Genomic DNA, 13182 nt, shown 5'->3' with positions numbered 1-13182 from the left:
CATCAGGATTTTAAAATTTTATTTGCTTGGGTTAGTTCAAGTCCAAGAACAGAGAGGCTAAGCAGATGACTATCTTCTCGATCGAGTCCAGGATTGCTTTTCAATCAGTTTGTTGATGAGCCCACAAGTGGTGGTGGTGGGGTGGGGGGGGACTGGATTGGAAACTAAGTGATAGGAATCAGAGTGGTTATGAGTCGGATGATGTAAGTCGTGGAGTACCCCAGATACCAGTTTTAGAACTATTATTATTATTATTAATTTACATCAGTGATTTGGATAGTGGAGTTAAGAGTAGTCTTTCTAAATTTGCAGATAATACAAAGCTTGGAGGTCAGGTAGATGGCAGAGAGGATGATGATCAGATTCAGGAAAGTCCATCATACATTGGGCAAAAGATCAGCTTTAACAAAGAAGACTTTAGTGCTTTGGCCAGTGCTGAGAAAGAGCAAGGGCAAACATTTGCTGCATGAATGATGCAAGGAGGTTGTTGGATGCTTGGTCGAATTTAAAAATGATGATGGACTTTTTTTTTGTTTCTTTTTACTGAAATCAAAGTTGCTTCCGTTATGCTTTGTATTCACTGCACATGTGCTTACAGGTTTCCCTTTTATTACGAGATGAAGATAATGTTCGTAGTGTGGCTTCTGTCACCGTACACGAAGGGCTCCAGTGTTCTCTACCGGAAGTTCGTCCACCCGACACTATCATCTAAAGAAAAGGTGTGTGTGCGGGTATTAATGACTGGAAGCAACAAAAGGTGTGTGCATGCGTGCATATTTTGTTTCTCTCCTACAAGTTGATGGTTTTGTTATCTTTGATTACATTCGCATCTGCTACCTTGTAGGAGATAGACGAGTACATTGTACAAGCACGGGAACGTGGCTACGACACGGTGATGCAGTTTGGCAGGCGAGGTCTCAACATCGCTGCAACGGCTGCAGCCAGTGCTGCCGCTAAGGTACCTCCTTCACAACACTCCAATGGCTCTGTCTGGTCACCTGACCAACCCTATATTTCTCATTAACAGAGTTTTTATCTGTGTAGTGTCTGTACGGTTCCAACATTTAAAAAAAGTTTCCGATTTGGTAGTTTTTGGCCATTTCCGTTGGCTTTAGAACTCTTCCGATACATTTTGGGGGGGGGGGAAACGTGTGGTCATCTTGAAGGACCACATGTCAACCTTCAAATCCTCTTGTCAGGAAGAAGACTGTGCATGGTTGGGTGAAGGATATTTGTATCCTGTGATTAACCCACATGGTTTGACTTCTGTTGTAAAGGCTACTAGTACTGATTTAGTGGTTCCTGCACTCCCTGGTAGTTTATTCCACTCGTACAACCACTCTCTGGCCATAGTGGTATTTCTTAACATCCAGCCGAGCAGGTTGCCTTCTTTCTTTTGGTGAATGACCCTTCAATTAAATAATTCTGTTCTTTCAAAGACTAACTCTTCATTTCGTGTCCATCTGGTGGAAGATGTGCCAAGTGTGGAATCGTTGAGCAGACTGGTGTAATGGTAAGAGTGTTCACTCCGAGTTTGGGAGGTTGGCGGTTCGAATCCTGGCCGGGTCATACCAAAGACTTTAGAAATGCTGGGTGCTATTTCCTTGCTTGTTCAGCATTTAAAAAGTTAAGAGCACAGACAATCCCCCAGAGGTTGGCATCCATCCTTTGGAGGAAATTCCTCCTTCGGAAATTCCCCGCAGAGGGTGATGAGAAAGGCGGCACCGTTGTTGTGACGTTCCTTGTACCGAGTGACCAGGAAGTGATGTCACTCCCTCCCTCCCCACCCCAAACCCTGTTTGTTTGTCTCCTCTACCAGTACTGTCTTTCTCGTATGTTTGTCTGTCCTTATGTGAGATGTGTGTGGCAGCTCCACGACTCGAGCGAAGTCAATGGTATGCCATCGTAAATCCCCACGCTTCCCACCTCAAGCTAACCTGAAAGATAGAAAAAAAAACTTCCCCCATGAATGACCCAATATTAAACTTGAGTTTAAAAAAAAAAATCTTCTGTTTTGACCCCTGTGACCTTAAGTCCCCACCCCGTGGGTCATGAATCGGGGACCAAATCCAAATAATCGTTCCACATTTCATGCGTCCCCCTAATGTTGATTACACAAAGTTTCATTTTAAAATGTGCACGTAATTGCTTTTTTTTTATTTTATATTTTATATTTTACCATTTTACCCCGCACCAGGGGGCGGGGCCAAAAATGATGCTGCTCTCGCACCTTCTTGCCATGTGGTGATCATAACTACCAAGTTTAGTGGATTTCTATACAACCATTTGAGATAGCAACAGACAGACAGAACTGATTACAATGTCCCACATTTGTTTGATTTATCAAAGCGTAGGGATAACGAGCTTTAGAATCTTGGATCCTATAAAAAAAAGTAATTGGCATCCACAACCATCCATGACCATGTTATGGAATGGCCACGGCTGCCTCCTTATCTTGCCAAAACAACGTTTTTGCAAGATATGTTAGTCAGCTTGTTTTTGTTTTTTGTTTTTTGCCTGTAATCACATAAAAAAAATTCTGCAGAGCACATTTATCATTGGAAATTTTTGTAACTTCGCATATCAGAGTTCTATAGAGGTCCCTTTCAGCGCACAAAATTTTGAAGGTCAAAGGTCAAGGGCACTTTGTCGCAAATCAGGGGAGTCGACGAAACCCTTATTTTTTGAGTAATTTTGATCGGATCGTCTTCAAACTTCATGGGAATATAGTTCATGGTCTGGCGCTCAGCTGATTAATTTTTGGTGGCGATTGGCCTTGACCTTCATGGTTAGCGCCTGAGGTCAAACATATTTGACCCCAAGGTCAAATTTTCAAGTTTTAGGAACCATATCGTGTAGTACCTCAAATTGAACACCTCGATGAGTGCTTTCTAGATATGTCAAGCTTGAGACATTATGACGTCATTTGGTGACGTTATGAGGCAAAAGCATATTTTTCATGGTTACTCTGTAGAACGATTCTCATCGGAATCTCTCGTAGGCAGATATTCCTCAAGGAGTCGCTCCTGGTGGATAGCAGCTCTGTTCACCTCAGTGTGACCTTAAAGAAGTCACACGTGGTCACCTTTTGGCAAGATACGGGTCACCCTGCGGGTGACATTGGTTTATTTGTTTGTTTGTTTTCCTTCACCTTTTGTTTTTAGCTTATCTGGAATTTTAATTCCAGATATGCTATTGTCATCATGCAGTCCATCCATCCATCTCATATTTCGACTTCTCCGACTAAATCGCTGGGCTGATCCGGCTGAAATTTGGCAGCAACATTCCGCTTCTGGCTGGTAACGGGGATTGCAAAGCTCGTTCTGGTCACGTGACTTTAAGTAGGTCAAAATGGCCGACAGTAAATTTCTTAGAAAATGTTCTCCAGACTCACCAGTCAGAATGCTACCAAATTTGGGTTACAGACGAGCTTCAAGTCCAGTGATCCTAGTTTTCCTTCCGAACTAGTTTTTCTCACCTTTATTCAGTTTTAAATCCATTTTCCCCGTAACCACTTGATCAATTGACATAAAACTTTCAACATAGAAGCATCTGAGTTCCATGATGATTGTTACTTTAAAGTTCCATGATGATGCTCCAAGTTGCTTGATGATTGTCCAAGTTACTGTAAGCACAGTTACACGATGATTGGATGGACAATGCGGCCAGCGTTCCAAAAAAATGTGTTTTCTGTTGGCATGGGTTCCAGGGTGTTCCACGTGTCAGAAATAAATGGCCTCGGCCAAATTAGAATGTCTCTATAGTCTTCCAGTTTCCAATGTTGTTAGGTTCAATCTTCTTGGTCGATCTTCATATTATGGTAGTTTTCTGATACTTGGGATGGGTATTGGCAGCTCTCGTTTTTCGACTCAAACATTCATCTGTGTAATTACTGTTCATTACCTTGTTTCCGAAAGCCAATGGCGAGAACCAGATGACCCTTTGACATTTCCTCTCCTGTCCGACGAAATTGTTCTCATTTTCTCGCTTGGAGACCAATTTGGCCACTACAGTCGGTTATGAGTTGACCGAGTCACGCCACGTGTGCAAGTGTTGGACTTTCAGAATCTTTTGATTGGCATGTTCTGTTCTGTTTTTGTTTTTTCAATCAAGATGTACATGCAAAATGCATCGTTCCTGCAGTTGAATGCATGACTTGTTCAATTTGTCAATCCTAATTATATTGAACCCTGATGAAGAAAAAAAGAAAAAAATACCTTCAGCTAAGTGATCACCAACTCGTTCTGATTGCAAGATATTAAAAAAGTAGTTTATCTTATTGAGAGCAAAAAAAAATGTTTCCCTCACATGGTGTATGCCTCAATATCTTATTGTGGAGGACCGAGAACACGCTGATCGTTGTATTGTAATTTTGACATCACGTCTTTCCTTGCTGGTTTGAACTTTTCTGTGTCCTTATTAAACTTTGTTGCAGTAGTAGTTTCTGCCCAGGAATGGTTAAGGTGGTGACGAATGAACCTTTTTTTTAAATTTTTTTAAATAATGTGATGAAAAAGACAAATTATGCTAACTGTGCCCTTCCTCCCACCTCCTACCCCTTTCTTCCCTGCCTCTAAAATTTGTCTTTGCTGTCCCGGACAACTATTTCTTTCCCTCCCTTCCCAACCCATGCGGCCCGTGCGGGGCAGGGCCAGGGTGCCTTGGCCGAGCGCTTGCGCAGTTTTAGCATGCATGATCTGACGCTGATCCCTGAAGACCAGCCCCGGGGTGGCCGCAGTGCACGAGGAGAGGGCAGGACACGCCCTGCCTCGATGCTGGATCCAATCCAAGATTCGGGTGAGCGTCAGTCGTACGAATTTGAACTCGAGAACTTGGCAAAAAAAATTTATGAATACAGTGCCTTCAGAAAGTATCCACATCCCTCGACTTTTGTCACATTGTTTTTTGCAGCCTGAATTTAAAATGGATCATATTAAATAAATAAATAATTGTCACTGATTTGTGTAAAATACCCCCAACATAACAGTGAAAAAATGTTTTATAAACTTTTACAAATCAATTAAAAATGAAAAGCTGAAATGTCTTGCATCAATAGCTATTGAACCACCTGAGTCAATACTTTGTTGAAGCGCCTTTGACAGTGATTACACTTCCGAGTCTTCTTGGGCATGTCTGTATCAGCTTTGCACATCTGGATTTGAGGATTTTCTCCCATTCTTCCTCGTAGATTTGCTCAAGCTCTGTCAAGTTGGATGGGAGCGTCGGTGAACAGCAATCTTCAAGTCTTTCCACAGATTCTGAATACCATTCAAGTTTGGGGTTGGCTGGGCCACTCGAGGACTTTCACGTTCTTGTTCTGAAGCTATTCCAGTGTTGCTTTGACTATGCTTGGGGTCATTGTTCCTGTTGGAATGTAAATCTTCACCGTAGTCGAAGATCTCTTGCACTCTGAAGCAGGTTCTCCTCAAGGATTTGCGTGTATTTAGCTCCATTCATTGTTCCCTCTCCCCTTACAAGTCTCCCTCTCAGTCCATGCTGCCGTAGAGCATCTCCGTTGCATGATGCTGCCACCACCATGCTTCCATGCTAGATGAGTGATGAGCTGTGCTCAGTGCCTGCCAGACGTCATGCTTTACATTGAAGTCAGACTTCAGTTTTCATCTCATCAGACCACAGAATCCTTTGCCTCATGCTCAGAGTCTTTCATGTGCAAACTTCAGGCACGCTGTCATGGGCCTTCTTCTCAGGAGTGGCTTCTGTCTGAACACTCTCCCATAAAGCCTGGATTTGTTAAGTGCTGCAGAGATTATCCTTCTGGTGGGTTCTCCCATCTCAGCCAAGGAACTCTGTAGTTCTCTCAATGATCATTGAGTTCTTAGTCACCTCTCTGACCAAGGTCCTCCTTGCCCAGTTGCTCAGTTTGGTCAGACAGCCAGCTCAAGGAAGAGTCTGGGTAGTTCCATATTCTTTCCATTTCCTAATGATGGAGCTCACTCTGCTCTTGGGAACTTTCAACACTCTAGAAATTGTTTTATACCCTTCCCCAGATCTACACCTCCTCATAATTATATCTCTGAATGCTACAGACAGTTCCTTGGACTTCATGGTTGAGTTTCTCCTCTGACATGCACTGTGAACTGTGGGACCATATATAGAAAGGTGTGTTTCTTCATAAATCATGTCCAATCCATTGAATTGGCCACAGGTGGACTTCAATCAAGTTGTAGAGACATCTCAAGGATGATCAAAGGAAATTGGGTACACCTGAGCTCAATTTGCAGTGTCATACCAAAGGGGTTCAATACTTTTTGACTCAAAACATTTGAGCTTTTCATTTTTAATTAATTTGTAAAGTTTTCTAAAAACACGTTTTCACTTTGTCATGATATGGGGTATTATGTGTAGATCGGTGACAAAAAATATAAATATCATCCATTTTAAATTCAGGGTGTAACAACAAAATGTGACAGAAGTCGAGGGGTGTGAATACTTTCTGAAGGCACTGTATGAAACCAGTGAGCTGAAAACACATGTATCCTCCAACGGAGTATTACCATAAAATGGATGTGCTTACAGTCCAGTTCATGCCTCTATTTTCGAGCCGAGATTGATTACCTTGAAAATTAGATTATACTAGTACGTGGCCGTACGTGCAAAAAAAAAAAATTAAAAATTAAAAAAAAAAAAAACTTTGAAACCATGAGCCAGAAACAACAACCACACAGGCCGTTCCTTCGCTCTCGTAAACGACGACTGGATTGGGGCATTGTCTTTATCTGTAAATGCAGATAAAAGAATCGAGAAATTATTAGAATACAGTAAGTCATCACTATCCGGAAGTGGTGCGTGCCCGTATGGAATGTTCACATGCATTCCACGAATTATCGCTTTCCTTGAATTAACAACTGCTGTGATACTTGCACACACAGAGTTAATTAAAATCAAGTTTACCTCCCTGTCTTTGCTTGCCATGACATTCGCTGCCATTGACCATTGCCACTCCTACGCCACGGTAACTATGGTGCCCTTTCCCAATCGGCCACGGTAACTAAGGCACCGATCCCCATCGCAACCGGCACGGCACGTGATGTCATCGTCGGCTGGCCGCGCACTGGCCTACGCAGCAACGTGTCCTTTCATTGGTTGGTAAATCAATGGCCATAACTTGGGAACCACTTATCCGATTAATATCAAACCTTGAAAAGGCACATCCACAGGTCCCCAGCAATATAGCTGGCAAGTTTCAATTAGATCGGACCAGTGGTTGCCGAGAAACAGCGGACACACACATATACACACACACACACACACACACACACACACACACACACACACACACACACACACACACACACACACATTGCTGGAATTATAGATAGAGGCAAACATCTGTGCCGGTAGTAGAGTGCAAGACTATGTTGTAGAATAGCGAGAAGGGGTGTAGAAAAACAAGTTTTGTTATCAAGATGACAAAGCAGGACCAGCGAGTTTCAAGATGTTGATGGAACATTATCTGGTCCCGACACCTGCTGTAGTTTAACTTCTGCAGGTATTTTAAAATCTAAAGTCTCTAAATGTAAACTAAGCGCAAATGTGCAGCTTGCTTGCTGTTGATGGTTAGTTGATGCCTTTTGGGGAGGGGGTGAAGTGATAATTGTAACAATGTTTGGGAGATCGAATAAATAATCGATGCGATTGATGATCGGAGAGTACAGTGGCATTTGTTCCGAACACAACTCTCAAACTTTCCACCATTAACCTTGCTTTCCAATCGCCTTCAACCACTTGTTTATTTATTTATTGTCAAAATAACTATAAACTTCTCAATTTGGCTCTTCTTCCCATCCTCCATGTGTAGGTAATAAATCTATTTTCCAGATTAAGTGACCTCCCTTTTAAAATAGGTGCACTCCAATCATGAGTGGTTTAAGGCAATAATTTGATTATTTATTAACACAGTGATGTAATCTTGCTATATATAACAGGCTGGTCTAACCTCCAATCCTTGCTACCAATTCCTTTTGGGACTTGAGTGCTAGTACTGTATAATCCCTTGTGAATAACTTCCATTGCCAAGACCCATTGGGTCTTTCACATCAGCATTTATCAATTTCCTTCTCCCCCACCTCCATGGCTGCTCATTTGTTTTCTTTTTTTTTTTTCCTTCTGGTGCTTGGTTATGTTTTGGGTTCGCTGATTATATTTGGGGCCCTTTTAAAGAGAAACCCTGGATCTTTTTTTTTTGTTTGATCATCGTCTCTCCCACCCCACGGCTTTGGGCGTTTGCACTCGAGCAGTGCCTGAAATTTCTCCGCCATCTCAAATATCCTTGCCAGCCCCCAAAAATGCGTCGTTTCATGTTCCTCGCTCACCCATTGACAGACGAACCTGACTTCTCGAGGTCGGAGGGTGACCCCGCTGAGGTGAAGACGGACCAGTCCGACGAGGAGGTGATCGAACAAGCTTTGCCCAAACGCACCCAGAGCTTACGTACCACAAAGTCTTCTCGTGTGGTCACGCGAGAGGTGAGGTTTGTGCTTTATCCATGGCGCTGCTTTAGGTTTAGCTCCGAGTTTCTCTCCAACAATATCTGAATTCTCTCCACCCCACCTGAGGTCTTCCTCGTGTGTGTGTGGTGTTGTCCTATTATGGCCTGAAGTAGGATAAGCAAGCTCATCGATACACAATGGTTTTTCCACCTAAGATTTTTGTTTGTATGTACCACAAGGCTGTGGGGTAGCATCATTGGCTGAGGTTCAGCTGTGCCACTGATGCCCTGTGCTGGTTTGGGCAGGAATTTGGAACTTGTTAATGGTGCCAGTGATAGCTCACCTGCTTATGACTAATGACACCGTAGGATCTTTAACATCCACCAACGAATGCTGGTAGATGGGACGCCCAATTGAACGTCCATCCGAGGGACGGCGAACACAATGACCGACTCGTCCTGCCTGTGAAACACCGGGATGACGGTTTATCACCGTCAGCCTTAAGAGTTTATAGCTGGGCTGAGATTGACACCTGGGTGAGGGAGAGCTTAAACGTGTGCATACCTCGAGGGTCTTGGCCATGCGGTCAGCCAGCACCGACGATGGGGGAGATTTTCGCACTTGCTGCCCAAGCTTCTCCAAGATGTGCATCGACGTGTTCTAAAGCGATGTTTGCTGCAATCTGTTTTGCGATTACAAAGATGCCAAAATCCCCAAGGGTTAAAGTTGATTACAAGTTGTTTTTATTTAGAGATCAAAACAAGATAAAGGCATGACTAAATTCCAGCCAGTGCACCTGCATGTTTCTGTTGCTCACATTTTCACCCATGTTTCATTTTGCAATTTTTGACTCTTTTTAAAAACTTTTCAATCCCACTCGAAACCAAAAATACTCTTGAAGTGATTCACTCGGCCGGTTAATTTTCTCGTGGCCAACGGCCATGGTTTATTTTTGCATGTGCAGTTTCCATCATCTCCTCCACAGAGCACAAATCGAGCAGCCAAGACGAAGACTCGGAAGAAGGCGATGTCAACCGGCCAGGAACCACTGTAGGTCTGTCGCGCCGAGCTACCCTTCGGAACTTGGGGATTTCCTGACCGAGCCAGTTGCCATGATGACCTGTAATAGTCGAGGTAACGTGGTTGCATGTTGCAGTGTTAAACCCCTTGTGTGTACCGGGTGGTGATGGAATACCAAAACCTATTTATTTGCTTGTAAATTTTATGGATTGTACATTTTGAAATCAATTCGAGCGTTTTATCATAGGATGTGGAAAAAAAAAAAATAACCAACCTAACGGTTTTGTTTGGTTTCTTTTAAGGTAGCGTCATCGGTGCTACTTTGCCTCCATTCAACTTTTGTTTGCAATAAACTTGTGGAAACCTAAATTTTGTAAGACTGTCTCAATAAAATACATTGAAATTCCAAATGAAGCGATGTTCATTTCCGAGTAAACAAACCTCTCGACCCCCTCATCGTTTGATTGCGTTCATCCATTTAACTTTTAAATGACATCGAATTAAGTGGTTCCAGAGAAAACATTTAATATTTTTCTTAAATCCAATATCGCTGCCAAATAATTGGAACCATACTTTCTACAGTGTCGGTGCTGCCGAAGCAGTTTGCTGGGCTGATGGGCACAATCCTGGACAGGTCCTGGACAGGTGGACATACTCGAATGGCTCGATTATCCCGGCAAACTGGTCCTCAATTTGCCGACCTCGGAAGGGTGACAGGCTGAGTCAACCCCCTGGTGTGTATTCATTCATTGGCCAACAGGGCTTGAACTCAGGACCCTTGGATCCCAAGCTGTTACCCTAACCACTGAGCCAACACCAGGCTATCGCTGCCAAAGCATGTGACAAATTATTCCTTCACCTTCTACATGCCTTGGGGAACATTTATGTGAAGTTTCCCCTCGATCTGTTCTGGACAAGATTGTTTTCAGGTAAATCCAATATGGCTGTCAAACTTTTACCTATGATGTCATCCATGAACCTTTTGTTCATGGATTGGGGGGCCAGATGCGTTAAGTCACCTCGATCGGTTCAGCCATTTCAACAAAGATTTTTTTAAACGATAGCTGCTGAATCACATGACTGACATCCAAATTTTTGTGGACCATTTTGTCCCAAGATGACCCTCATCCATTCTGATTTAGCATTGTTGATGCAATTGTCATAACGAAGGCACCTATGATGTCATAAAAACGCATTCACCATGAGTACTTGCCGTGTACTAAGTTTCAATTTTTTCCTTGGTGGGGGTTTGAAATACAGAGGTCCAGTTTTTCCAACATGGCTACCACATACGTGACTGATACCATCAACTATTAAAACATTCTCCATGAGTAGTCAGTCGCCCCAATGGTGAAAATTGCCTCAATCTGACGAGCGGTTGCGGAGAAAAATATGAAAGTGCTGTGCCGACACAAACACACCCAAATGCAATACCCTCCTTTGAGGGTAATAAATAAATAACATTGAGGGAGGGGTGGGATGAATTACCTGCTTGGTGTGACAATCCAGACTGTCATTACTCAGATAAACTTTTCAGCTGCTCCCCTGTGGGGGTCACCACAGCAGATCATCCACTATGATCTGTACACTGATTTGGCACAGGTTTTACACAGGATGCCCTTCCTGATGCAACTCTCGTCACCTCTAACGACAGGGATAAGGATTGGGTTTCGCCATGATTCCGGGGTCCGGGCTGCCCTACACCCTCTCATGGCATGGCCCAGCGCAGAGCTCCCGTCCTCAAGCATGATCCTCCAACCCAAGCCTCCGAGTAGCTGGATTAGACACACGCCACTATGCCCAATATAATGCTTAGATAAACTATCCCCTATAAATCAAATTAAATTGGGTTGTGATTGATTTTGGTTACCTGGTGTTGTCAGATGATGAATCTGCTGTTGAACTTAGGGGGGAAAATTTGTTTTGGAATTCTCACCTTTCGACACAACTTCCAGTATTTACAATAAGATGGAATCGGTTACCAACAGACAATTCAAGTAATGTTATGTGCATCACTTTTATCTCTTCACAGGTAGATGGAGCCTGGTGTTGGCTTAGTGGTTAGGATGGCAGCTTGGGATCCAAAAGGTCCTGAGTTCAAGCCCCGTTGGGCTGCTGAATTAATACACCAGGTTGACTCAGCCTGTCATCCTTCCGAGGTTGAAATGAGTACCAGTGCGTACTCGCAGAGGGGCACTACATCAGTGGCATAGCAGTGTCCCAACCAATGATGCAGCCACAGGCTGCAGTTGATAGAGAGACAGGTATATCATCTTCCTCACAACTGGGAGAATGACGGTTCAAGGTATAAAATGGTCATCCCTCTTGTGGTCTTAAAATGATCGATTTGCTTTGAATCCCACCTCCTGCAAAATCTGCTCAAGCCCTCCATTTAAAATCTGTATATAATTGGATAGTTCCATAGAATCTATGATTCACAAATACCATCCTAACCCTTTGATCGTGGTTTTATATATAGATTGCATTGAGATAACTAAAACAGCACTCAGCACACATACCTCCACCGGGCTGAGCAGTGTTTTGTATCCCACCACTCGGTGGGGGCTGGACCCAGACCAAAATCAAATTAGCTTATTTTTGTCACCTACCAAACTCATCAACTTTCCCAAAACTTTATCATGCCATATTTTGGCCCATTCTCAATGGTGAATCAGTTAAAATTCCCAGATCTTCATCAAAATCTAATGAATTCATCATCACTCACACACCCTGTCCACCAAATTTCATCCAGAACTTATGTCTGTTCACCTTTGGTGGTGGAGGTAACAAATGCCTCGACCCATATAAAAGGCAAAGCCTTTCCCTCCGGTATTTTACCCACAATGCATGGATAAGTCCAATGTATGAGTGTGGTGAGTGGAAATAAGCAATCAAACATCCAAATGACAAAAGTAGTCAGATGGGGTACAGAAGATAATTGATAATTTACAGTTCCTTCAGAAAGTGTTCACACCCCTTGACTTTTTCACATTGTATTAAAACCTGAATTTTAAATGGTTTAAATTAAATTTTAAAGTCACTTCTACACAAAATACCCAACATTGACAAAGTGGATTTTATTTTATTTTAGAAATTAAAAATAAAAAGCTGAAATGTTTTGCATCCAAGTATTCAGCCCCTTTGCTATGACATTCCAAAATGAGCTTCGGTGCATCTAATTTCATTTGATCCTCCTTGAGATGGCTCCACAACTTAGAGTCCACCTGTGGCCAATTCAATTGGCTGGACATGATTTAGAAACAACTTTCTATGTAAGGTCCCACAGTTGACAGTGCATCTCAGCAGAAACACTACCATGAAGTCCAAGGAACTATCCGTAGAACTGAGATAGAATTGTGAGGTGTAGATCTGGGGAAAGGTATAAAACAATTTCTAGTGTTGAAAGTTCTCAAGAGCACAGTGAGCTCCATCATTAGGAAATGGAACGACCCAGACTCTAAGAACTGGCCATCCAGGCAGGGAGGTGACCAAGAACCCAATGATCCACAGAGTTCATTGGCTCAATGATCCAAAGAACCCAATGATCCACAGAAACGAGTTCCTTGGCTGAGATGGGAGAACCTGCAAGAAGGCACTCCTGAGAAAAAGGCACTTCGACAACATGCCTGGAGTTTTCATAAAGGCAAGTGAAAGACTCAGAGCATGAAGCAAAATATTCTGTGGTCTGACGCGATGAAAATTGAACTTTGGC

General features: G+C 43.0%; 1 protein-coding gene across 2 annotated transcripts in view; it reads left to right on the top strand.

The window, feature by feature from the left end:
- REEP2 (receptor accessory protein 2) overlaps positions 1–9839 on the top strand; it is a 36558-nt gene extending 26719 nt beyond the window's left edge. The window contains exons 4-8 of one of the 2 annotated variants that reach the window (XM_085850952.1): positions 599–719; positions 845–958; positions 4650–4797; positions 8344–8486; positions 9436–9839. In XM_085850952.1, the coding sequence (XP_085707078.1) occupies positions 599–719; positions 845–958; positions 4650–4797; positions 8344–8486; positions 9436–9504 (595 nt within the window). In that variant the 3' untranslated portion in view covers positions 9505–9839. The remainder of the gene's footprint in view (positions 1–598; positions 720–844; positions 959–4649; positions 4798–8343; positions 8487–9435) is intronic. The other variant, XM_085850953.1, reaches the window with a different exon arrangement.
- The last annotated feature ends 3343 nt before the right edge of the window (positions 9840–13182 follow it).

This window comes from Eptatretus burgeri, chromosome 13, assembly GCF_056783735.1.
Source record: "Eptatretus burgeri isolate ZD-2024b chromosome 13, Ebu_testis_v1, whole genome shotgun sequence".
Lineage (NCBI taxonomy): Eukaryota > Metazoa > Chordata > Myxini > Myxiniformes > Myxinidae > Eptatretus > Eptatretus burgeri.
This window is presented reverse-complemented; position numbering and strand designations above follow the sequence as displayed.